The sequence below is a fragment of the Staurois parvus genome, unplaced genomic scaffold (genome assembly GCF_062004578.1).
Source record: "Staurois parvus isolate SC_StPar_1 unplaced genomic scaffold, SC_StPar_1.0 ptg001191l, whole genome shotgun sequence".
Taxonomy (NCBI): domain Eukaryota; kingdom Metazoa; phylum Chordata; class Amphibia; order Anura; family Ranidae; genus Staurois; species Staurois parvus.
In genome coordinates this window covers 424932-452511 of record NW_028318987.1, presented here as the reverse complement: position 1 = coordinate 452511, position 27580 = coordinate 424932, and the positions used below count along the sequence as shown (strand labels likewise).

At 44.6% G+C, this 27580-nt stretch overlaps 1 protein-coding gene across 1 annotated transcript in view; it reads left to right on the top strand.

Annotated features, from left to right (window-relative positions):
• Positions 1-27580, top strand: part of LOC149438475 (IgGFc-binding protein-like) — a 113359-nt gene that overhangs the window by 50938 nt on the left and 34841 nt on the right. Inside the window, 10 exon segments of the mRNA XM_089659813.1 lie at positions 632-1211; positions 1302-1501; positions 3963-4104; positions 6886-7214; positions 9928-10501; positions 13466-14067; positions 14822-15389; positions 19753-20348; positions 23521-24094; positions 26339-26538. Coding sequence (XP_089515939.1) covers positions 632-1211; positions 1302-1501; positions 3963-4104; positions 6886-7214; positions 9928-10501; positions 13466-14067; positions 14822-15389; positions 19753-20348; positions 23521-24094; positions 26339-26538 — 4365 coding nt within the window.

Sequence of the window (27580 nt, the reverse complement as noted above, 5' to 3'; positions counted from 1 at the left end):
TGGGGGGAAGACAAGAAACTCGGTTTTGGAGAGGTTCAGTTTAAGGAAGTGGAGCGACATCCAGTCTGATATGTCGCTCAACAGGTGTGTGATTCGGGCAGAGACCGAGGGGGTGAGGTGGGGGGTTGAGAGATAGATTTGTGTGTCGTCGGCATAGAGGTGGTAGTTGAAGCCGTGAGAGTGTATGAGTTGGCCAAGGGAGGAGGTGTAGATGGAGAAGGGGCCCAAGGACAGAGCCTTGAGGGACCCCAACAGAGAGGGGGAGTGAGAGGGAGGTAATAATATATTCACAAATATATTGAAATAAAAATCACATTTATGAGATGGGACTTTGCCCATGTCCCAGGAGGTTGCGGGCAGGGGGCATGGGGTGGGGGGGGACTTTACCTCTTCTCTCCTAGGTGAGAAGTGCGGATGTGGGAGCAAGTACCTATCAAAAATAGGAACCCACTTCTTAAAAAAAAAAAAAACCTCCAAAAGTGGTAGAGAAGTGGGTGGAGAGGAAGAAAAGTGGAATTTTCCTTTTCGTAGGTTTTATATGCATATCAAGAGCTTCTTTACCCGAATAATGCTGAATATTAATATTTAAACCATTCTGTAGGTGGAAAAAAATAATGTCTCTCCTTTGTAGATCAATGGATGGTATAATAACATCCCAGTAAATTTGGAAAATGGTAAAATCCGGGTCTACCAACAAGGTATAAGAGTGAACATTGAAACCGACTTCGGGGTTCAGGTCAGTTATGACCTGGTCTACCATGTGATAGTCACCGTCCCAGGAAACTACAAGAATCAGTTGTGTGGTTTGTGTGGTAACTACAATGGTGACAAAACGGACGACTTCCAGCTCCCAGATAAGAAAGTGACAACAGATGTGTTTTTATTTGGTGCCTCCTGGAAGGTCCTGATCCCCGAGGTCACTTGTGATCATGGCTGTGGTGGTAGAGGCAACCCATGCCCACCATGTGACATTAGGAAGAGAGAGATCTTCCAGTTGGACAGCTACTGTGGTTTCATGAAGAAGGTTGGTGGTCCTCTGAGTGCTTGCTATGGTGTCATCAGTCCTGATATTTACATCATCAACTGCATCTATGACCTGTGTGCCAGTGCAGGAGATGGGAGCATACTTTGCCAGAACATACAAAGCTATGTTGCTGCCTGCCAAGCAGCTGGAGTCACCATTCAGCCTTGGAGAACCGATTCTTTCTGCCGTAAGTTCCATTAATTAGGTTCTATGAGTTCTATGAACCAACAATGACTCTGTACATCAACGTATACTAACTGTCATCTTCTTGTGTTAGCAATGGTCTGCCCGGCCAACAGCAACTACAGCATTTGTGCCGACGTGTGCTCCTCAGCTTGTGCTGCTCTCAATGACATTTACGATTGTCCCACCAATTGCTCCGAGGGGTGTGAATGCAACAATGGCTTCCACTTTGATGGGAAGAACTGTGTGCCAATGAGCAGATGTGGCTGCTTTGAGGGTGGAAAATATTATCAGGTGGGCATTATGAGATTGTTCTACAGAGATTGTGAGTTTGGTTCTAGACATTTGTTTTTGTATAGGGCAGGGACCATTCAGGTCTTCATTGCTGGGTGCCTGTTGGGAATTCTCATTTTCTGTTCCAATGAACCAATGTGGAATTTCCACAACAGGTAACAGATGGGTACCGCTGGTCCTCCTGTAGGGGGCCCAGGCACACAGGGGGGCCCAGACGGCATGGGCAGTGGTGTATTTAGGGTTTTGTGTTGCCCTAGGCAACACAAAGATCATCTGCCCCCACGGACATGAACCAACACCACCACCCCTTCCCCCTCCCGTGGAGAGAGCCTGATATTGACCAACAACACCCCTGTGCCCTCAATGGTGTATTTACCGCTTGTCCTCCTGTAGGGGGCCCAGGCACACAGGGGGGCCCAGACGGCACGGGCAGTGGTGTATTTAGGTTTTGTGTTGCCCTAGGCAACACAAAGATCGTCTGCCCCCACGGACACGAACCAACACCACCACCCCTTCCCCCTCCCGTTAAGAGAGCCTGATATTGACCAACAACACCCCTGTGCCCCCAATGGTGTATTTAGGTTTCGTGCTGCCCTAGGCAACACAAAAATTGCTCCCCCTCTACGGAGGGACCCTGACACTGGCAAGCACCCCCTCCCCCACAATTAGAGTCTGACATTGACCAACAACCCTCCACCCAAGAGAGCCTTCCACTACCACCGCCCCCCATACACTGGCAACCCCCCCCCCCCAGTGATAGAAAGACACTCATCTTCACAGCTCCTGACATCCCCGGGAACAAGAGTCAGGCTCTACATACACCATCAAGCAGCCCGCAGCCTCTCTCGGATCCCACATGGTTCCCATGGCGCATGTGTCCCTTCTCCCATCCTTTCTTCTGGGGGGAGGTTCCCCCTGAAAAATGCCACCCTAGGCAAGTGCCTTGTTTGCCTTGTGGTAAATATGCCCCTGGGCACAGGGGAGGCCAATTACAAGACCCATGCCCTGAACGGTTCTCTTCAGCAGCTGAAAGACGGTTTCTCTTCCTCTCTATCCCATCAGCTTTCAGATGCTGGAGGGAAAGACACACAGGGCATCCCTGCCGCCTTGATCCCCCTTCCTGTCCTGCCCACTTCCAATTCCAGTATGTGCCCCCAATGGTGTATTTAGGGTTTGTGCTGCCCTAGGCACAGGGGCGGACTGACAACTCAAGGGGCCCCTGGGCAATAGGGGATCATGGGGCCCCTGTGTCCTTGCCCAAACTCAAAAAAGCCTATGAAAAAGGTACCAGGGGCATCTCATGGGGCCCCCTACTGACCCCGGGCCCTCGGGCAGTGCCCGAATTTCCAAATGGTCAGTCCGCCCCTGCCTAGGCAACACAAAAATTGCCCCCCCTTCCGGAGAGATCCTGACACTGACAAGCACCCCCTCCCCCACAATAAGACCCTGACATTGACCAACAAACCCCCACTCAAGACAGCCTTCCATGTGACAAGCTGTGACCAATCACAGCTCTCACAGTATTTCTCAATGGCTGCAAGAATGCAGCCAAAGAGAAGGAAACATTATTGTTTTTACAATCTTTATGGGTGTAAAAGCAATCAGTGTAAACAAAAAAAAAAATCTTCATTACCCCCCAAAAGTAGTACAGTGTCACTATGGTGACTGTACTGCTAGGGTGACAGTATGTTAAAAAATAAATAAATAATAATATAAAAAAAAAATTTAAAATGTAAAATTGTTTTTTTTTAATTATAATTTTTGGTTATAAACTAATTTGGGTTATTTTTTTTTGTACTAAAAAGATAACTGAATAAATTTTGGCCATGATTTATGAAGAAAAATTATTTATTTGCAAAACACTTTTTTTTCGAAATTTATGGACTTTTTCATTTATATACCAAAAAAATAAAAAATAAAAATCCCAGCGGTCAATAAATACCACCAAAATAAAGTTTTATCTGTCTCAAAAAATGCTAAAAAATTCATATGGGTACAGTGTTGCATGACCGCGCAATTGTCATTCAAAGTGTGATAGCGCTGAAAGCTGAAAATTGGCCTGGGCATGAAGGGGGGGGAAAGTGTCCGGACTGGAAGGGGGATGAAAGTGTCCGGACTGGAAGGGGGGGAAAGTGTCCGGACTGGAAGGGGGTGAAAGTGTCCGGACTGGAAGGGGGGGAAAGTGTCCGGACTGGAAGGGGGTGAAAGTGTCCAGACTGGAAGGGGGTGAAAGTGTCCGGACTGGAAGGGGGTGAAAGTGTCCGGACTGGAAGGGGATTGAAAGTGTCTGGACTGGAAGTGGTTAAACATTGTGCCGTTCTCCTCCGGCCTTTCGCTGACCTCGTTGCACCAGGGTGGTCAGTTTCACACAATGTTGCCTTGCAATCCTTATACAGAGGGGGGGTAGATTTGATTTTTTGAATGCAATTTTCTTTATTTTCAACCTATTTTACCCCCACAGCTTAACGAGAGGGTCTTATCCAGTGACTGCAAGCAAGCCTGCACGTGTAGGCCGGTGGGTGGGCTTCTCTGTGAAGACACTAGTTGTGCGCCTGGCGAAGAATGTAACAATCAGAACGGAATTGCCAAATGTGTTAACAATGGTAATGGTTGTAATTTGTGATGTACAACTAACAAAAAAAGTAAAACTCGGAACTTTGCAATGGTCACAAGATTAAAAAAACAAAACAAAATGGGGTCTTGTTTGGCCCAAGCCTCCAGTCTCCTAAACTGTGGCCCTACCCCTATTTTCTGCAGTTAAAAAAAAAGACAGTGCCTTGTTTTATCCCAAGGGTGCTAAACCTGTGGCAGGGAGCCACATGTGGCCCTTGGAGCCCTTTGAGGTGGCCCTCGGCCTCCAACCAGGGAAGCACAATTCTGTTCTGTCTTCCGGGTTTGGTGTGCTCCTGAATGCAAGGCTTTCAGAAAGTACACGGCACCCTCAAGATGTGAAAGCAGCTTTAATGGGGGCTCAGGACAGTAAAGGTTCACTATTAGTGGTTTGGGGGTCAATAAATCCCCATAGTTGAGATGTGTTTTGAGCTCCCCCCCATGGGCGTAGCAATAGGGGTCGCAGGGGTCACACGTAGCAATAGGGGGCACAGGGGTCACACGTAGCAATAGGGGTCGCAGGGGTCACACGTAGCAATAGGGGGCACAGGGGTCACACGTAGCAATAGGGGTCGCAGGGGTCACACATAGCAATAGGGGGCGCAGGGGTCACAGTGGCGACCTCACTCATGATCCAGGGGGGCCCAGGCAACAAGAGGAACAGGGATAGGAAGGGCAGTGGTGGCATTTACTAGACTCAATCAGCTGCATTTTCCTGTAGCGGCTGAAAGCCAACAGGAGGAGGGGGAGGAAAAGCCGTCTTTTAGGTGCCTGAATGATCTACCTTATGTTTCTGCTATTCCATCCCAGATTGATCATCGATTGAGCATGCATATAGTCCTATGGTCCAACAAGGGTAGATTGGCTGTAGAGGCCCCAGTAGGGGACTGAGGAATTTTTGTCAAACGTGAGACATCAGGAGTCTCTTTAGACCCCTGATATTTCACCAAATATAACAAAATTGTAAAAATAAATATTAATAAAAAAAGAAAAAATATATAAAAAAAAAAAAACAAACTACAGACACCATGCACTACCATACTGACACAGCCTTCTGTCCTACTGACTGACACCGTCCACTGCCCTACTGACACCGTCCACTGCTCTGCTAACATTGTCCACTGCCCTACTGACTGACACTGTCCACTGCCCAACTGACATAATCCATTGCTCTACCAACACTGTCCTCTGCCCTACTGACACCGTCCTCTTCCCTACTGACTGACACCATCCACTGCTCTACCAACACTGTCCTCTGCCCTACTGACACCATCCACTGCCATACTGACACCATCCACTGCTCTGCTGACTTTGTCCACTGCCCTACTGACACTGTCCACACACCATCCACAGCCCTACTGACACTGTATACACACCATCCACTGCCCTGCTGACACGTCCTCTTCCCTACTGACTGACACCATCCACTGCTCTACCAACACTGTCCTCTGCCCTACTGACACTGTCCACACACAATCCACTGTCCTACTGACACTGTCCACACACCATTCAGTGCCCTACTGACACTGTCCACACACCATTCAGTGCCCTACTGACACTGTCCACAGACCATCCACTGCCCTACTGACACTGTCCACACACCATCCACTGCCCTACTGACACTGTCCACACACCATCCACTGCCCTACTGACACTGTCCACTGCCCACTGCCCTACTGACACTGTCCACACACCACCCACTGGCATAGTGACACTGTCCACTTACCTACTGACACTGTCCACACATCATCCACTGCCCTACTGATACTGTCCACACACCACCCATTGGCCTACTGACACTGTCCACACATCATCCACTGCCCTACTGACACCATCCACTGCCCTACTGACACTGCCCACTATTAAGGATAGGCTAATTTAATTTTTTTTTACATTTGTTTTATTATATTTTTCTAGGTTTTCTTTACTCTGAGTTAGGCCTTGGTAGTTAATTTCTTAAAAATAAAAAAAATAGAGCTGAAACCCCGGTGATGTTTGATATCTTTCATGTTGTTCAGGTAGATCTCCACCTCTCAGAGGCTGCCTACCTGTTTTACACTGTGTCCCTGGGGAAAAGTGCTTGCTGACTACACTCAGAGGACCTTGGTCAAGGGAGCAGGGGCCCACCCAGACCTATCCTGGGCCCTCTGAGTTTCCTGTTTACCTACACAGGGTGATGGGGCAAGCATGCAGTGGAAGCGGCAGTTGTTAGTTTGGGGAGCGGGGGTGCCCAAGTCAACTTTTGCATCAGGGACCACAAGCTTCAAGCTACACCTCTGACCTCCCCCCCAACCACTGGTGTAGTGTCAGAGGTTGCAATGGTGACCCTGCCCCATGCTCCAGGGGGCCCTTGCAGCCTCCGTGTCACATTCTGTTTTATACTTGGACGGGAGGGTCGGCATATACAGGAACCAATCCTCAACTGCTAAAAGCCATCTTCTCCTCCTCTCCCTCCCAGCTTCATTCAGCATCTGCAGGAGGAAAATGTTCATTCTGCTGTTCAAAAAAATAAATTGAAATTCTGATCCATTTCATTTCATTGAGGCCCCCAACTGGTTACCAAATTATATAAGTGGCCCTCGCTCTTCGAAAGGTTGAGCACCCCTGTTAACCCTCTGTTCATGGTCCTCTTCGGAACCCCCAAACATTTGAACAATCCCTTTAGAATTGAGGCTTTAGTGATGGAATACAATATTTGTTCGATGTATGTATATTGGTGTGCTACACAACGTTTAGCTGAAGGTCTTCTTCTGTGTTTTATGTGTTTATTTCAGATCCGTGCCAGTTCTTCCGTTGTAGGGTCAAGGAAACTTGCAAGGTCGAAAATGGAAGACCAATCTGCGTCCCAAATTTCGTGGGAGTCTGCTGGGCTTGGGGAGACCCCCATTACCGTACTTATGATGGCTACAACTATGATTTCCAGGGCACCTGCACTTATATCCTATCTAAATATATCGGTAATGACATTGGCTTGGTGCCATTTGTTGTCGAGGAGAAGAACGGCAACAGAGGTAACCTGGCCGTGTCCTATGTTAGGATCGTCACTGTCTACGTTTACGGATACAAGCTCAGCTTTAGGAGGGGAGAATTTGGTAAAGTTTGGGTGAGTAGTTATCATCATTAAAAAAAAAAAAGTAAGTAAAATAATTTTTATAAATTTTGTTCAAAATTAAACGTTTTCTTACTGTATTACTAATAGTAACCAGGACCTAGGTGCCACCAGGTTGATGTTGACTCTTGGTGACCATATGGGGAGTTTTTTTCAGTGCCCCTCCAGATTTGGCTGTGCCCCCTAGGTCTCTGAGGGTGCATACACTGATCCATGAGCTAGTCTGATGCAGACAGTTGGAGTAAGGAGACACTCTGATGGGGACAATCCATGTAAGGGGGTATTCAGAAGAGGATAATCCATGTAAGGGGGTATTCCGAAGAGGATAATCCATGTAAGGGGGTATTCCAAAGAGGATAATCCATGTAAGGGGGTATTCCAAAGAGGATAATCCATGTAAGGGGGTATTCCGATGAGCATAATCCATGTAAGGGGGTATTCCGAAGAGGATAATCCATGTAAGGGGGTATTCCAAAGAGGATAATCCATGTAAGGGGGTATTCCGATGAGCATAATCCATGTAAGGGGGTATTCCGAAGAGGATAATCCATGTAAGGGGGTATTCCAAAGAGGATAATCCATGTAAGGGGGTATTCCGATGAGCATAATCCATGTAAGGGGGTATTTCGAAGAGGATAATCCATGTAAGGGGGTATTCCAAAGAGGATAATCCATGTAAGGGGGTATTCCGATGAGCATAATCCATGTAAGGGGGTATTCCGAAGAGGATAATCCATGTAAGGGGGTATTCCGATGAGCATAATCCATGTAAGGGGGTATTCCGAAGAGGATAATCCATATAAGGGGGTATTCCAAAGAGGATAATCCATGTAAGGGGGTATTCCGATGAGCATAATCCATGTAAGGGGGTATTCCGAAGAGGATAATCCATGTAAGGGGGTATTCAGAAGAGGATAATCCATGTAAGGGGGTATTCTGAAGAGGATAATCCATGTAAGGATGTATTCCGATGAGGATAATCCATGTAAGGGAGCACTCTGATGAGGACAATACATGTAGGGGTGCACTGTGACGAGGACAGCTGATGTAAGGGGCACTCTGATGGGGACACCTGATGTAAGGGGCACTCTGATGGGGTCACCTGATGGTGTCACCTGATCTAACGGGCACTCTGATGAGGACAATCTATGTAAGGGAGCACTTTAGTGGGGACAACACATGTAAGGGGGCATTGTGACAAGGACACCTGATGTAAGGGGGCACTCTGATGGGGACACCTGATGTAAGAGGCCACTCTGATGGGGACACCTGAGGTAAGTGGCCACTCTGATGGGGACACCTGAGGTAAGGGGCACTCTGATGAGGACAATCTATGTAAGGGAGCACTCTGATAGGGACAATACATTTAGGGGGGCATCTTGATGAGGACACCTGATGTAAGGCAGCACTCTGATGGGGACACCTGATGTAAGGGGGCACTCTGATGAAGATAACTTATCATATGTAAGGGTGCATTCTGTTGGGGACAATGGATGAGGGGAGGACCCAGATGGGGACACTGATGTAAGGAGACACTCTGATGGGTACACCCTATTTAATGGGGCACTCTGATGGGGATACCTGATGTAAGGGGGCACTCTGATGGGGACAGCTGATGTAAGGGGGCACTCTGATGAAGATAACTTATCATATGTAAGGGTGCACTCTGTTGGGGACAATGGATGAGGGGGGGCCCTGATGGGGACACTGATGTAAGGAGGCACTCTGATGGGGGGATCCCATTTAATGGGGCACTCTGATGGGGTCACCTGATGTAAGGGGGTACTCTGAAGAAGATAACATCATATGTAAGGGTGCACTCTGCTGGGGCAATGGATGAGGGGGGACTCTGATGGGGACACTGATGTAAGGAGGCACTCTGATGGGGACACCCAATGTAAGGGGTCACTCTGATGGGGACCCTGATGTAAGGGGGCACTCTGATGGAGACCCTGATGTAAGGGGGTACTCCAATGAGGACACCTGACATAAGCAGGCAATTTGATGGGAACCCAATGAAAAGGGAGACTCCGATGAGGACTCCTGGTGTAAAGGGGGACTTTGATAGGTACACCTGACATAAAGGGCAAACTTTGTTTAATCACCCTAATCTAGTGACAGCCTAATACAACCTAGTGTTTTCCAGGTCATAATTCAAACCTTCCGGAGGTCAAATGCTTAAACCTGGACTTGTTCTGTAAAGTTGAGGATGTTTTGCTAGTCATCCGACCAGGGGCGGACTGACCATTGGGGAACTCGGGCGCTGCCCGAGGGCCTGGGGTCAGTAGGGGGCCCCATGAGATGTCCCTGGCACCTTTGATAGGCTGTTTTGGTTGTGGTTTAAGTGTGGGCGAGGACACAGGGGCCCCGTGATCCCCTATTGCCCGGGGGCCCCATGAGTTGTCAGTTCGCCCCTGCATCCGACTATCTTCTTTAGCTCTGAGTGTTAGAAACATACCCCAGCTAAGTGCATATTTTAGTCAGAGAAGGCAACTGGTTGGCAAGAGTTGTTGAGGAGGCCATCTACGTCAAAATGGAACAACAATTTCCAAACAGGGGAGAGTTACCCAGCTATCACCCATTTAATATGCTGTTTTTAACATCTCTACCCGAACAATTCACCCCTTTAGTCATGTAACCTAATACCATATGTTCCGGAGTTCATGACACCATAAATATATATATTTTTTTCTCTTTCACTAAACAGGTGAATGGTATCCTCACCAATATTCCTGTAATTTTGCTAAGTGGAAGGATCAAAGTAATCTACACTGGCTACTATGCCATTATCCGTACTGACTTTGGTTTGAGGGTGTACTATGAATACGAGTGGAATGTTATTGTCATGATCTCCAGCAGCTATTTTGGCCTTACACGTGGTCTGTGCGGTAACTTTAACCATAACATCATGGATGAGTTCATCACCTCTGGTAACAATCTAGTTTCCTCCGTCCTCGACTTTGCCCAGAGTTGGAAAGTCAATGATTGGGATATTTTCTGCTTCGACATTTGCCCTAGTCCTTACTGTCCAATCTGTGACGATGCCAAAAAAAACCAGTATGGAGGCGAGAATAAATGCGGTCTCATCAGGGTTGCCAACGGTCCTTTCAGGGAGTGCCATCCAATAGTTAACCCAAGCGAATTCTTTGATAGCTGCTTGTTTGATGTCTGCATTAACGGCGGAGCAATCCAGTTCCTGTGCCAGGCTCTCAATATCTATTCGAGCATCTGTAAGAGACTGGGAGTTAAAATATACGACTGGAGAACGCCATCTGGTTGCGGTGAGTAATAAACATCATGACTTGGGTAAAACCCATGTCAACCTCACCCAATGACACTATAGTCCCATATACAAATATTATGGAATAATCAGACCAACACTATTTGGAGTGAAAATTGGCCGTAGCTGCCATTGATTAACAAATAACCACAAGAACATTCCTTTAAAACAAGAAGATAATTATAACTCCTGAAAATCATTTAAGCAAGGTTGCCGATCTTTGAAGGCACTAAGAACCAAACTTTTGTATCTGCTTGACCACTTAAAGGTCTGCAGCCACAAACACACCCACTTGGGGATGATCCCAACTCTCGCATTCTTTGCAGATACCTCCATGTCCCAAATTCCCGGTTAATCCACCATCTGGTTGCGGTGAGTATTAAACGTCATGACTTGGGTAAAACCCATGTCAACCTCACCCAATGACACTATAGTCCCATATACAAATATTATGGAATAATCAGACCAACACCATTTGGAGTGAAAATTGGCCGTAGCGCACATTGATTAACAAATAACCAAATACAAGAACATTCCTTTAAAACAAGAACATAATAATATCTCCTGAAAATCATTAAAGCAAGGTTGCCAATCTTTGAAGGCACTAAGAACCAAACTTTTGTATCTGCTTGACCACTTAAAGGTCCGCGGCCACAAACACACCGACTCGGGGACGATCCCAACTCCCACATTCTTCGCAGATACCTCCATGTCCCAAATTCTAGGTTAATCCACCGTCTGGTTGCGGTGAGTATTAAACATGGGTAAAATCGATGTCAACCTCACCCAATGACAATATAGTCCCATATACAAATTATATGGAATAATCAGACCAACACCATTTGGAGTGAAAATTGGCCGTAGCGGCCATTGATTAACAAACAACCAAATACAAGAACATTCCTTTAAAACAACATACTATTGACTCCCGAAAATCATTTAACCAAGGTTGCCGATCTTTGAAGGCACTAAGAACCAAACCTTTGTATCTGCTTGACCACTTAAAGGTCTGCAGCCACAAACACACCCACTTGGGGACGATCCCAACTCTCACATTCTTTGCAGATACCTCCGTGTCCCAAATTCCCGGTTAATCCACCATCTGGTTGCGTTAAGTATTCAACGTCATGACTTGAGTGAAAATTGGCCGTAGTGGCCATTTATTAACAAATAACCAAAAGCAAGAACTTTCCTTTAAAACAAGAACATAATAATAACTCCCGAAAATCAATTAACCAAGGTTGCCGATCTTTGAAGGCACTAAGAACCAAATTTTTATATCTGCTTGACCACTTTTAGGTCTGCAGCTGCCAACACACCGACTCGGGGACAATCCCAAATCTCATATTCTTCACAGATACCTCCATGTCCCAAATTCCCAGTTAATCCACCATTAACTGGACTTTTACTGGGGACCCATACTATAGATGGGTCCCCACAATGATAATTTAGAAGGCCTCCAAAGATCCCAACTGACAGGCCACTACGACAAGCAAGGAAGAGAAAATCCAAAATTTTCATGCGGGAGGGTGGGAAGTTTCTTCTTCGTCCATTGGATTTCAACTGCTTGGAATTCTCCTTGATCCCGATGTTAGAATCTTTTAAGTCTCTTCCGAAGTCTGATACCCTAAGGAAGCATTTTCACGATTGCGGTGCTTTTCCATAAATAAGTGAAACTGAAACATTGTGTTTATTTGCCCTAATTTGCCTCATTCTGTTTCCATGGATTCTCGTAATGCATGAAAGTGATTACAATTGAATTCAGCCAAGTTTCTGTTTCAAATATTTATGGCATTACTGACCATTGTTGACCAAAAAAAAAAAAAATTCCCTGATAACTCCCTAAGAGTGAAAGTATGAAAAAAAAAATTGGAAAAAATGAAATAAATGTTTAAAAATTTGAATAAAAAATAATTTTTTAGTTTATTTTTTTTTAAGCTCTTGACGCCGACCGAACGCAAATGTGCAGCCTCCCGGTGTCTGGGCACATTTGCGTTCTATTAAAAAAAAATATGTGCTGAGAGAGAGCACCCTGGCGCTCCCGGCACACTTGTTTGGTACTCACGGAAAGGTCCCGATCTCCCCTTTGGATTGGGACCTTTCCCGATCATGTGACCACTGTGACAGCAAATCACGGCGGTCACATGACCCTAAAACCCCGCCCCACCTCTCGGCTTCTGGAACCCTTAAAGGGCCGAGGGGTTAAACACACTGTCACCAGTCAGTATCCCTGATCACCACCACACCAGTCATACGATGACGCTGTACTGCTCTGATGAAAGTATGTCTATATTATAAAAAAAAAAAAAAAATATTAAATTTCCTAATTTTAAAAAGAAAGCAACCAAAAAAATTCAGTTTGTGGAATTTAAAAGATTTAAAGTGTCGTTTTTTTTCAGATCATAATAAAAAATAACCTGTGAATTTATTTGGGCAATTTTTAAGGATTTTTTTTCGGAAATGAACAGATTACCAATCCATTAATTTTTGCTTTCAACTGCAGATTGGTTAGAGATTCATTTTAGAAAAAAAAAAATTGAACTAAAACTAATAATTTTTTTGTTCATTTTTAAAACATACCATCGACAGTCAGTGTCCCTGATCACCGCCACACCGGTCACATGATCACGCTGTACTGTGGTGGTGACAATATGTACAGTAAAAGTAAAAACTGTGAGAAAAAAAGAATGATTCAATATCCTAATTTTTTTTTTAAATTGCACAAAAATGTGGTATTTATAAAGATTTAAATTGTCATTATGTCATGTCATAACAAAAAATAAATAAAATAATTTTTTTTATGAATTTATGTTGGAAATAAACAGCTTTCCAATCCATTAATGTTTGCTTTCAACTGCAGATTGTTTAAAGAATAATTTTTATTATGCACTAATTAAAAATTTTGTAAGAAACACCATTATCTAAATAATTTTTTTTTTTTTTACATTTTCTCAATGTATTTCAGTTTTGCCATGTCCTCCAAACAGTCATTATGAAGCCTGTGGTAATGCCTGTCCAGCCACCTGCACCGATCGTACCGCCCCATCCCTGTGCATCGAACCCTGCGTGGAAACCTGCCAATGTAACGACGGCTTTGTTCTTAGCGGCCATCAATGCGTTGCGATTTCTAGTTGCGGATGCATCCTCAATGGAATCTACTACCAGGCCAACGAAGAGTTCTGGGCCGATGAAAACTGCCAAGTGCTCTGCAAGTGTGACCCGAGCCTCAACTTGGTGGTCTGCAAGCAGAGCAGATGTAAGCCAAGTGAGCGGTGCGCCCTCGTGAATGGAGTCCGCGGATGCCATCCCTTGAGCTTTTCTACTTGTACAGGTTCTGGAGATCCTCACTACACAACCTTTGATGGCAAGAGATATGACTTCATGGGTACCTGCATATACCTTCTGGTCGGCGTGATTTGCAATGACCCTTCTGTGACGCCTTTTAATGTGAAAGTCCAGAACCACAATCGTGGAGGGGACTACGCCGTGTCCTACACCAAAGTCGTGACCTTGGAAGTTTATAACATGGTCTTCACACTGAGCTTAGACTATCCAGGTCTAATTTCGGTAAGTATTGACGGATGGATGATGGATGGATGGATGGATTTAGGATGACTGGATGAATAGATGATGGAGAATGGTGAATGGAAGGGTGCATGGCTGATGGAGGATGATGATAGACATCTATATAGATAGATAGAGAGAGAGAGAGAGAGAGAGAGAGAGAGATAATAGACAGATAGATAATAGACAGACAGATAGATCGATAGATAGATAGATAGATAGATAGATAGATAGATAGATAGATAATAGATAGATAGATAGATAGATAGATAGATAGATAGATAATAGATAGATAATAGATAGATAGATAGATAGATAGATAGATAGATAGATAGATAGATAGATAATAGATAGATAATAGATAGATAATAGATAGATGATAGATAGATAGATAGATAGATAGATAGATAGATAGATAGATAGATAGATAGATAGATAATAGATAGATAGATAATAGATAGATAGATAGATAGATAGATAGATAGATAGATAGATAGATAATAGATAGATAATAGATAGATAATAGATAGATGATAGATAGATAGATAGATAGATAGATAATAGATAGATAGATAATAGATAGATAGATAGATAGATAGATAGATAGATAGATAATAGATAGATAATAGATAGATAGATAGATAGATAGATAGATAGATAGATAGATACATTGACAGATCTACCAGGGTCGCAAAGGTCGCACTTAGATAGATCCACACAGATGTTACCTTTTCCATAAGCCCTTCTTGTCTTTTAGGTCAATGGTCTTCTCTTCTTTCTCCCATTCTACTTCCAAACCAACAAAGTGGTGGCCTATGTCAGCGGTGGATGGGGCATTATAAAAACAGATTTTGCTGTCACTGTTACCTATGACTGGGATTGCTATGTGGCGGTCACCGTCCCCAATATTTACACCAACTGTGTGCAAGGCTTGTGCGGAAACAACAACAGGAACCCCGGCGATGACTTCACCATGAACAATGGAGCACCGGCACCCAATGAGGTTGCCTTGGGTAACAGCTGGAAAGTCGGAGACGTTTTCGGTTGTATGCCTCAATGTACCCAGAACTGCCCTTTCTGCACTAATATTCAGAAACAAGCCTACGCCGGTGACAACTACTGCGGTCTCATCATCAAGCCCGGCGGGCCTTTTGGTCCGTGTCTCTCCATCATCGACCCAAAACCTTATTTCGAGGACTGTTTATTCGATGCTTGCCTATACAAGGGACACGCCTCTTCATACTGCAAAGTCATTGGCCTCTACGTGGCCGCGTGCCAAGCTGCCGGCGTGAAACTTCAAGAATGGAGGAAACCAAACTTCTGCAGTAAGTAATAATTCAATAAAAAATCAAGACTTTTAATTTCCCATCAATATTGGTGAAAATTTTGGTAAAATTCTTCAGAGCCTACGTGGAAGATAAAGTTTAGATTTTTTTTTTTTTTTTTTTAGTAATTTAAAAATGTACACAGATGGAAAAACAGACGTATGAAAATGGAAACACAAAAAAATGAACAACACTAGGGGTTTATTCACAAATATATTCCAGATTAATACAACTTTTGCTCGAGATTCATTTATTTTTCCAGTTGGATTTATTTTTGAGTAAAAGAGGGAAATCTGGGAGAAAATTGTGTGGCTCTTGAGTAAAAACAGTTAGAAATTGAACTAGGCTACACTAAACACACCACCCTGATGAAGGAAGAAAAAAAAAAAAAATAATAATAATAATAAAATGTCCAAGAGAAAATTAGAGTAGAACGACGGCATCAAGACATTTCGGCAACATTTTATTGCAAAATCAATTCTGTCAAAAATCACAGATATTTTATTACAAAAAAATATAATCCTGTTTTAACTCTTTTTTTTTTCTCTCAGAAAGGCATTTGTCTAATTTGTAGCATTTGGATAAAAATATCTGTCTGGCATTTTGCAAAATTTTTTGCAGCCTACGCGGAAGATAAAATTTTTAATTTTTTTTTTTTCTGTAGTCATTTAAAAATGTACACAGATGGAAAATCAGACGTATGAAAAAGGAAACACAAAACAAATGCACAACACTAGGCGTCTATTCACAAATATATATTTCAGATTAATACAACTTTTACTTGAGATTCATTTATTTTTCCAGTTGGAATTATTTTTGAGTAAAAGAGGGAAGTCTGGGAGAAAATTGTGTGGCTCTTGAGTAAAAACAGTTAGAAATTGAACTAGGCAACACTAAATACACCACCCTGATGAAGGAAGAAGAAAAAAACCCATAATAATAATAATAATAATAATAATAATAATAAAACAATCTCAAAGAAAAAATTAGAGTAGAACGACGGCATCGAGTCATTTCGGCAAAATTTTATTGCAAAATTAATTCTGTCAAAAATCACCGATATTTCACGACAAAAAATATAATCCTGTTTTAACTCTTATTTTTTTTTTCAGAAAGGCATTTGTCTAATTTGTAGCGTTGGATAAAAAATATCTTTCTGGCATTTCGGCAAAATTTTATTGCAAAATCGATTCTGTCAAAAATCACTGATTTTTTTTTACAAAAAATATAATCCTGTTTTATCTCATTTTTTTTTCTCAGAAAGGGATTTGTCTAATTTGTAGCGTTGGATAAAAAATATCTGTCTGGCATTTCAGCAAAATTTTATTGCAGAATCAATTCTGTCAAAAAACACTGATATTTTATGACAAAAAATATAATCCTGTTTTAACTCTTATTTTGTTTTCTCAGAAAGGCATTTGTCTAATTTGTAGCACTTGGATAAAAAATATCTTTCTGGCATTTTGCAAAATTTTTTGGAGCCTACGTGGAAGATAAAATTTAGATTTTTTTTTTTTTTGTAGTCATTTAAAAATGTACACAGATGGAAAATCAGATGTATGAAAAAGGAAACACAAAAAAAATGAACAACGTTAGGCGTTTATTCACAAATATATTCCAGATTAATACAATTTTTACTCGAGAATCATTTATTTTTCCAGTTGGATTTATTTTTGAGTAAAAGAGGGCAATCTGGGAGAAAATTGTGTGGCTCTTGAGTAAAAACAGTTAGAAATTGAACTAGGCTACACTAAATACACCACCCTGATGAAGGAAGAAGAAAAAAATAATAATAATAATAATAATAATAATAATAATAATAAAACAATCTCCAAGAAAAAATTAGAGCAGAACGACGGCATCGAGTCATTTCGGCAAAATTTTATTGCAAAATTAATTCTGTCAAAAATCACTGATATTTTATGACAAAAAATATAATCCTGTTTTATCTCTTATTTTTTTTCCCAGAAAGGCATTTGTCTAATTTGTAGCATTTGGATAAAAAATATCTTTCTGGCATTTTGCTAAATTTTTTGGAGCCTACATGGAAGATAAAATTTTGATTTTTTTTTTTTTTTAGTCTTTAAAAAATGTACAGAGATGGAAAATCAGACGTATGAAAAAGGAAACACAAAAAAAGAACAACACTAGACGTTTATTCACAAATACATTCCAGATTAATACAACTTTTACTTGAGATTCATTTATTTTTCCAGTTGGATTTATTTTTGAGTAAAAGAGGGAAATCTGGGAGAAAATTGTGTGGCTCTTGAGTAAAAACAGTTAGAAATTGAACTAGGCTACACTAAATACACCACCCTGATGAAGGAAGAAGAAAAAAAAACATAATAATAATAATAATAATTGCAAAATTAATTCTGTCAAAAATCACCGATATTTCACGACAAAAAATATAATCCTGTTTTAACTCTTATTTTTTTTCTCAGAAAGGCATTTGTCTTATTTGTAGCATTGGATAAAAAATATCTTTCTGGCATTGCGGCAAAATTTTATTGCAAAATCGATTCTGTCAAAAATCACTGATTTTTTTTTACAAAAAATATAATCCTGTTTTAACTCTTATTTTTTTTTCTCAGAAAGGCATTTGTTTAATTTGTAGCGTTGGATAAAAAATATCTTTCTGGCATTGCGGCAAAATATTATTGTAAAATCAATTCTATCAAAAATCACTATTTTATTACAAAAAAATATAATCCCGTTTTAACTTTATTTTTTTTTCTCAGAAAGGCATTTGTCTAATTTATAGCGTTGGATAAAAAATATCTTTCTGGCATTTTGCTAAATTTTCTGGAACCTATGTGGAAGATAAAATTTAGATTTTTTTTTAGTCATTTAAAAATGTACACAGATGGAAAATCAGACGTATGAAAAAGGAAACACAAAAAAAATGAACAACACTAGGCGTCTATTCACAAATATTTTCCAGATTAATACAACTTTTACTCGAGATTCATTTATTTTTCCAGTTGGATTTATTTTTGAGTAAAAGAGGGAAATCTGGGAGAAAATTGTGTGGCTCTTGAGTAAAAACATTTATAAATTGAACTAGGCTACACTAAACACACCACCCTGATGAAGGAAGAAAAAAAAAAATAATAATAATAATAAAATGTTCAAGAGAAAATTAGAGTAGAATGACGGCATCGAGTAATTTCAGCAAAATTTTATTGCAAAATCAATTCTTTCAAAAATCACCGATATTTTATGACAAAAAATATAATCCTGTTTTAACTCTTATTTTTTTCTCAGAAAGGCATTTGTCTATTAATTTGTCTAATATTTTCTACTTTCTGTTATGAAACATATCCAATAATTTTTTTTTTATTAAATTTCTTCATAAATTTTGGTCAAAATGCATTCTGCTACAAGCCTTTGGTTAAAAAACAAAACAAAAAACAATGATTGTATATTGATTGGTTTGTGTGAAAGTTATGCAGGCCACCCGCCCGCCCGCGGTGCATTGCGGCTGGGCGGTCCGGAAGTGGTTCAAAAACGTCTATTTTTGCCATTTTTAATTTTTTTTTGATAGATATAATCGACGGAAACACATCGGAGTGGCCTCCAGAGGAGCAGTTTTTGTGGTGTGACTTGGAGTCGGGGCGGACTGACCATTTGGGAACACGGGCACTGCCCGAGGGCCCTGGGTCAGTAGGGGGCCCCATGAGATGCCCCTGGTACCTTTTCATAGGCTTTTTTGGGTGTGGTTTGAGTGTGGGTGAGGACACGGGCCCCATGATCCCCTATTGCCCGGGGGCCCCATGAGTTGTCAGTCCACCCCTGCTTGGAGTGGTAACTCTCCTTGCGAATGAACTACCTAGTAATAATAAAATGTAATAGGCAGGGGCGGACTGACCATACGGACGCTCGGGCACTGCCTGAGGGCCCGGGGTCAGTAGGGGGCCCCATGAAATGCCCTGGTACCTTTTCATTGGCTTTTTGGTTGTGGTTTGAGTGTGGGCGAGGACACAGGGGCCCCATGATCCCCTATTGCCTGGGGGCCCCATGAGTTGTCAGTCCGCCCCTGCTTGGAGTGGTAACTTTCCTTGCGAATGAACTACCTAGTAATAATAAAATGTAATAGGCAGGGGCGGACTGACCATTCAGACACTTGGGCACTGCCCAAGGGACCCGGGGTCAGTAGGGGGCCCCATGAGATGCCCATGGTACCTTTCATAGGCTTTTTTGGGAGTGTGGGCGAGGACACAGGGGCCCCATGATCTCCTATTGTCTGGGGGCCCCATGAGTTGTCAGTCCGCTCCTGGTAATAGGCTTTCTGGATGTTTCTTCTGTGGTTTTGGACTCACAAGTTGTGAACATTGATTTGGTCCGTTTTTCCTCCTAGGTCCGTCCTGCCCTATACACACCCACTACGAGCTCTGTGGAAATGCCTGCCCGGTCACGTGTTATGGCTTCGCCTCACCCATTGGCTGTGACTCCCCTTGTAAGGAAGCCTGCTATTGTGACAACGGATTCATCCTAAGTGGTTCCAAGTGCGTGGCCATCCAGGACTGCGGCTGTGTCTACCAGGGTGTATATTACCGGAAAAATGAGGTCTTCTACCCACAGGGTCAGTGTACCCCAAGGTGTCAATGTAAGGGGGACGGCGTAGTTCTTTGCCAGTCATTTGCCTGTGGACCTTGGGAGGAATGCAAACTCCTCAAAGGAGTTTGGGGATGCCAACCCAAGGATTTTGGCAAATGTGTTGCCTCGGGAGACCCACATTATATCTCCATCGATGGTCTGAGATATGACTTCCAAGGCACTTGCACTTATATCTTGTCAAAGGTGGTGGTAAACGATCCCCAACGGGTGAACTTTACCGTGATGGTGGAGAACGAGAGCTATAGAAATGGTAGAGTGGCCGTGACCAAGCTGGTGGTGGTACTTGTGTATGGTTACACGGTGGCCATTCAACGGGGCATGCTCTCCAAAGTGAAGGTAGGTGTTTCTTTTACTATTACTTGCTTTCCATTTCTTCTTTTGGATTGAAACTCGAGTAATAAAATATATTTATTGCGTTGACACTTTGACCTAAAGTGTAGATACGAATTTAAGAGTTTACTCTGACATTGGCATGTGTGGTCCATGCAGGGGCAGACTGACCATTTGGCACTGCCCGAGGGCCTGGGGTCAGTAGGGGGCACCATGAGATGCCCCTGGTACCTTTTTCATAGGCGTTTTGAGTTTGGGCAAGGACACAGGGGCCCCATAATCCCCTATTGCCCGGGGGCCCCATGAGTTGTCAGTCCGCCCCTGGGTCCATGTCGCTGGAAGTATCATGGGTCAACATCACAAGCCAGAAAACAAAAATTTTTGAGGTGAAACTCAGCAAAAATATCTCCCAATAATTCTCACAAAGTATTATTAATCGCCATCAATTTGATGGCAATTCCTGCTGACTAGACGGATAGTTTTTGTCCAGAAAGAACTGTTTGGGGCTTTAAGGAGAAACGGGCCCAGTGCTCTTTTGGTCCTACTTCTACTGTGGGTCACAGGAGTGCACTCCTATGACCCGTTTTCAGCTGACAGCGGCTAAAGTTCGCTGTTGGATAACATCACTCAATGGGTCCGGACTTTAAAATTGGGAACCACAAAGATGCTTGACCAGCAGCTGGCTCAGTGTCTCAGCCTCTCAGCGAGCCTCTGAGTGGCTGGGTAAGCTGCTCCCGTCCCCTCCACAACCCATTGCTCCAGTGAGGACTGGAGGAGCAGAGCAGTGAGCCGGTGACTGACAGTCACCAGTTCTCTGCTCACTGAAGACCAAGAGCTGAGTGGTCAATGGTCTTTGATTGCTCAGTTCTCGGTGTAATGCCAGTGGGGGACAGCTGCAGCCATCTTGGTGATTAAGGTTGTTAAGCTATTTTAACCACTTCCCATACGGCCCATGTATACAAAGTATGAAAGTGTCCGGACTGGAAGGGGGTGAAAGTTTCCGGACTGGAAGGGGGTGAAAGTGTCTGGACTGGAAGGGGGTGAAAGTGTCCGGACAGGAAGGGGGGCAAAAGTATCCGGACTGTAAGGGGGGTGAAAGTGTCCGGACTGGAAGGGGGTGAAAGTGTCTGGACTGGAAGGGGGGTGAAAGTGTCCAAACTGGAAGGGGAGTGAAAGTGTCCGAACTGGAAGGGGGGTGAAAGTGTCCAAACTGGTTAGGGAGTTAAAGTATCCGGACTGGAAGGGGAGTGAAAGTGTCTGGACTGGAAGTGGGTGAAAGTGTCCGGACTGGAAGGGGGGAAAGTGTCCGGACAGGAAGGGGGGTGAAAGTATCTGGACTGGAAGGGGGATGAAAGTGTCTGGACTGGAAGGGGGTGAAAGTGTCTGGACTGGAAGGGAGGTGAAAGTGTCCAAACTGGAAGGGGAGTGAAAGTGTCCGAACTGGAAGGGGGTGAAAGTGTCCAAACTGGTTAGGGAGTGAAAGTATCCGGACTGGAAGGGGAGTGAAAGTGTCCGGACTGGAAGGGGGTGAAAGTGTCCGGACTGGAAGGGGGTGAAAGCGTCCGGACTGGAAGGGTGGTGAAAGTGTCTGGACTAGAAGGGGGGTGAAAGCGTCCGGACTGGAAGGGTGGTGAAAGTGTCCGGACTAGAAGGGGGTGAAAGTGTCCAGACTGGAAGGGGAGTGAAAGTGTCCGGACTGGAAGGGGGTGAAAGTGTCCGGACTGGAAGGGGGTGAAAGCGTCCGGACTGGAAGGGTGGTGAAAGTGTCTGGACTAGAAGGGGGGTGAAAGCGTCCGGACTGGAAGGGTGGTGAAAGTGTCCGGACTAGAAGGGGGTGAAAGTGTCCAGACTGGAAGGGGGTAAAAGTTTCCGGACTGGAAGGGGGGTGAAAGTGTCCAGACTGGAAAGGGGGGGGGAAAGTGTCCGGACTGGAAGGGGGTGAAAGTGTCCGGACTGGAAGGGGGGTGAAAGTGTTCAGACTGGAAGGGGGGAAAGTTTCCGGACTGGAAGGGGGTGAGACTGTCTGGACTGGAAGGGGGTGAAAGTGTCCGGACTGGAAGGGGGTGAAAGTGTCCGGACTGGAAGGGGGGGAAAGTGTCCAGACTGGAAGGGGGGAAAGTTTCCGGACTGGAAGGGGGTGAGAGTGTCTGGACTGGAAGGGGGTGAAAGTGTCCAAACTGGTTAGGGAGTGAAAGTATCCGGACTGGAAGGGGAGTGAAAGTGTCCGGACTGGAAGGGGGTGAAAGTGTCCGGACTGGAAGGGGGTGAAAGCGTCCGGACTGGAAGGGTGGTGAAAGTGTCTGGACTAGAAGGGGGGTGAAAGCGTCCGGACTGGAAGGGTGGTGAAAGTGTCCGGACTGGAAGGGGGTGAAAGTGTCCAGACTGGAAGGGGAGTGAAAGTGTCCGGACTGGAAGGGGGTGAAAGTGTCCGGACTGGAAGGGGGTGAAAGTGTCCGGACTGGAAGGGTGGTGAAAGTGTCCGGACTGGAAGGGTGGTGAAAGTGTCTGGACTAGAAGGGGGGTGAAAGCGTCCGGACTGGAAGGGTGGTGAAAGTGTCCGGACTAGAAGGGGGTGAAAGTGTCCAGACTGGAAGGGGGTAAAAGTTTCCGGACTGGAAGGGGGGTGAAAGTGTCCAGACTGGAAAGGGGGGGGGGGAAGTGTCCGGACTGGAAGGGGGTGAAAGTGTCCGGAGTGGAAGGGGGGTGAAAGTGTTCAGACTGGAAGGGGGGAAAGTTTCCGGACTGGAAGGGGGTGAGACTGTCTGGACTGGAAGGGGGTGAAAGTGTCCGGACTGGAAGGGGGGTGAAAGTGTCCAGACTGGAAGGGGGGAAAGTTTCCGGACTGGAAGGGGGTGAGAGTGTCTGGACTGGAAGGGGGTGAAAGTGTCCGGACTGGAAGGGGAGTGAAAGTGTCCAAACTGGAAGGGGATTGAAAGTGTCCGGACTGGAAGGGGGGTGAAACTTTTGGTAAAGGCTTTTTCGTTACTGGTCATCCTTTTTTCCATTTCAACTCTTTCGACCATAATTGCCTATTTCATTGAGTTACCTGTTCTCTTAATATGTAAAAAAAACAAAAGACATTTCAACCAGTCATTTGGGTTTCTAGGTTGGGTTTTGTTTGATGAAGGATCCATTTGTTCGAAAGTATTCCTTAATAGAAATTTGTATCTTTTTCCAGGTGAATGGAGAACTTATTGACTTGCCGTTGACTCTAGAAGACAACATCATCGTCGTTAATCAAGAAGGAGCCAATGTTATCCTGCAAACCGACTTCGGCTTGACTGTTGTTTATGACACCCTCTATCATGTCATCCTTACTATACCCGGCTCGTACCGTGGCAAGCTGGGTGGTCTCTGCGGCAATTTCAATGGCGATGTCAGAGATGAATTCCAACTTCCCAACGGGATGGTTTCTAGCAATGTGAATGTGTTTGGTGCTTCCTGGAAAGTGAACATCATCGGTGTGAGCTGCACTGATGGCTGTGAAGTGAATGTGTGCCCGGTGTGTACTGATGCCAAGACGAGGCAGTATAGTGTGAAAACCTTGTGCGGCATGATTACGGACCCAGCGGGACCCTTCAGACTCTGCCATTCCAAGGTCAACCCCAGGGATTATTTCAACTTTTGCGTATATGACGCTTGTGCTGTTGACGGCAGCGACAACATTGTGTGCAAGAGTCTGCAGGCCTATGCAGCTGCTTGTCAGGCGGCTGGTGTTGCCATCAGCCCTTGGAGAACTCCTACATTCTGCCGTAAGTACAACGCAACGTTTTTTTTTTTCTTTTTGGGATCCAGAATAAAAATAAAATCTAACAGTCGTTGAGTCCCAACTGACCGGAGCTTGGTGCTAGTTTAGCTGATGATACTCACTTTGAGCTTAGCGCGGTCAGCTTTGTTTAACTCATGAATAGTTAAAACATGAAAAACATCTTAAAAAACCATAATCTAGAGCAGAGGTCTCTGAACTGCGGCCCGTGGCCAGATGCTGCCCTTTGCTTGGCCTTTATCTGGCCCTTGGGGCACTATTCCTCCCACTGATACAAGGCACTTTTCCTCCAAAGGACACCAACGATAGGACTCCATTCTTGCCACTGCCACCGTTCCTTCCACTGGCACCCAGGGTCAGATCTAGGGGGGCGCTGTGTTACCCCCCAGATGTTTGATGTGCCCCCCAGGTCTCTGAGAGTGCATCCATTCATCAATGAGCCACTCTGATGCAGACAGTTGATATAATGAGGCACTCTGTTGGGAACTTTCCATGTAAGGGGGCACTCTGGTGGGGACAACTGATGTAAGGGGGCACTCTGATGGAGACACCTGCTGTTAGGGGGAGCTCTGATGGGGATAACTAATCATATGTAAGGGGGCTCTCTGATGGGGACAGCTGATATAAGGGGGCACTTTGATGGGGATAACTAATCATATGTGAGGGGAAACTCTGATGGGGACAGCTGATGTAAGGGGGCACTCTGATGGGGATAACAAATCATATATAAGGGGGCACTCTGATGGGGATAACTAATCATATGTTAGGGGACACTCTGATTGGGACACCTGATGTTAGGGGGCAATCTGATGGGGACAGCTGATGTAAGGGGGGACTCTGATGGAGACACCTGATGTAAGGGGGCACTCTGATGGGGATAACTAATCATATGTAAGGGGGCACTCTGATGGGGACAGCTGATGTAAAGGGGCACTCTGATGGGGATAACTAACCATATGTAAGGGGGCACTCTGATTGGGACACCTGATGTTAGGGGGCAATCTGATGGGGACAGCTGATGTAAGGGGGGACTCTGATGGAGACACCTGATGTAAGGGGGCACTCTGATGGGGATAACTAATCATATGTAAGGGGGCACTCTTATGGGGACAGCTGATGTAAGGGGGCACTTTGATGGGGATAAATAATCATATGTAAGGGGGCACTCTGATGGGGACAGCTGATGTAAGGGGGCACTCTGATGGGGATAACTAATCATATATAAGGGGGCACTCTAATGGGGACAGCTGATGTAAGGGGGCAGTCTGATGGGGATAACTAATCATATATAAGGGGGCACTCTGATGGGGACAGCTGATGTAAGCGGGCACTCTAATGGGGACAGCTGATGTAAGGGCGCAATCTGATGGGGATAATTAATCATATGTAAGGGGGCACACTGATGGGGACAGCTGATGTAAGGGGGCACTCTGATGGGGACAGCTGATGTAAGCGGGCACTCTGATGGGGACAGCTGATGTAAGGGCGCAATCTGATGGGGATAACTAATCATATGTTAGGGACACTCTAACGGGAACACCTGATGTTAGGGGGAGCTCTGATGGAGACACTTGATGTAAAGGCACACACTAATGGGAACGTGATGTAAGGGGGCACTCTTATGGGAACCTGCTGAGTAGTCATGATCTAAAGAAGGACTCTGATAAGGACTCCTGATTTAAAGGGGGACTCTAATAGGGACATTTGATATAAGGGGGCACAGGTTCTGTTTAATCCCCCTAATCTAATGACAACCCAATACATACTAGTGTTTCCCAGGTCATGATACTGTGTCACAGACTGTCAGTGACCCACACAGTGTCAACATTATGCCCCCTGACTTTTTTTTTTACTGCACCCCCAGATCAGATAGGCTAGATCCAACCCTGCTGACACCAACAAAGGGGCACTATTCCTACTATTGAAACCAACAATGAGACATTGTTCCTCCCACTAATACCAACAACTGGAAATATCCACCCCCCAAGAGCAAAAAAAAAAATGGGGCACCATTCCTCCTTTTAATGATCACAGATGCTATCTAAGCTTCTTACTTCCACTGACAACCAAGTGTGAAGCGTTGTTTACCCTGGGGCAATTTCTACTCCCACTGGCCACAAACCGACCCCACTAAAGTCTGAAGGACAGTAATTTGGCCCTTAGTTCAAAAAGTTTTATGACCCCTCCCCCAAGCTAGAGCAATTAATGTAGACTTTTTTGTGTTTCGCAGCATTTCCTTGTCCAGCCGACAGCCATTATGAACTTTGCACAAGAACCTGTAACCAAACTTGCGCTAGCCTCTGGGCACCAACCAAATGTACGGACAGATGCTTTGAAGGCTGCGAATGTAATGTCTGGTATGCCCTGGATGGAGGTACTTGTGTTGCTGTCAACAAGTGTGGATGTGTATTCGAGGGAAGATATTTGAGAGTAAGTACTCTTCCAATTCTTTTTTTTTTTTTTAGTTTTCCTTCTCCAGTGGCTATGGCCACTTTATTAGACTCAACTATTCAATTACATGGTAACCAGGGGCGGACTGACAACTCATGGGGCCCCCGGGCAATAGGAAATCTCGGGACACCCTGTGTCCTTGCCCACACCCAAAAAAGCCTATGAAAGGTACCAGGGGCATCTCATGGGGCCCCCTACTGAGCCCAGGCAGTGCCCGAGAGCCTGAATGGTCAGTCCGCCCCTGATGGTAACACAAATTGCTAATCAGCCAATCACATGGCAGCAACGCGATGCATTTAGGTAAGTACACGTGGTGAAGATGACTTGCTGAAATTCCAACTGAGCATCAGAATGGGGAAGAACAGGGATTTAAGTGCCTCTTAACGTGGCATTGTTGTTGGTGCCAGCCGGGCTGGTCTGAGTATTTCAAAAATTGATGATTTACTGGGAACCATCTCTAGGGTTTACAGAGAATGGTCTGAAAAAGAGAAAATATCCAGCGAGCGGCAGTTGCTGCTACCTTGTTGGTGTCAGAGGTCAGAGGAGAATGGGCAGACTGGTTGCTGCGACATTCAGATGGTAGGGTCATAATTGTCAAGGTCCTACCTTTTCCCTGAGGTTATGTTACTCCATGTGCTGTCGTCCATCTTGGATTCTGCTGTGCATGGTGGGAATCCTTTTATGCCTTCAGGTCTCTGTGGTCCATCCCCCAGAGGGGCGTGGCTGATGACATATAAGCCTGTGGCCCGCACATGCTCTTTGCACTTGTGTCTTGTGTCCTTGGGTTGCTATTACTCTGTTCTGACTCTCGTGACTCTCCTGGTATCTGATTCGGCTTGTGACTTGACTATTCTTTGTATTCGCCTTTGATCTGACCCTCTGTTGCTGAACCCGGCTCGTGACCTGTGATTCTCGTCTGCTGTCCTGTACTGTTTTGTCCTGTTGTTGTTGACCCGGCTTGTCTGACTACTCTTTTGTCTCTTCCACCAGCTACACGCCATTGGCGGCGGCCATTACTGCA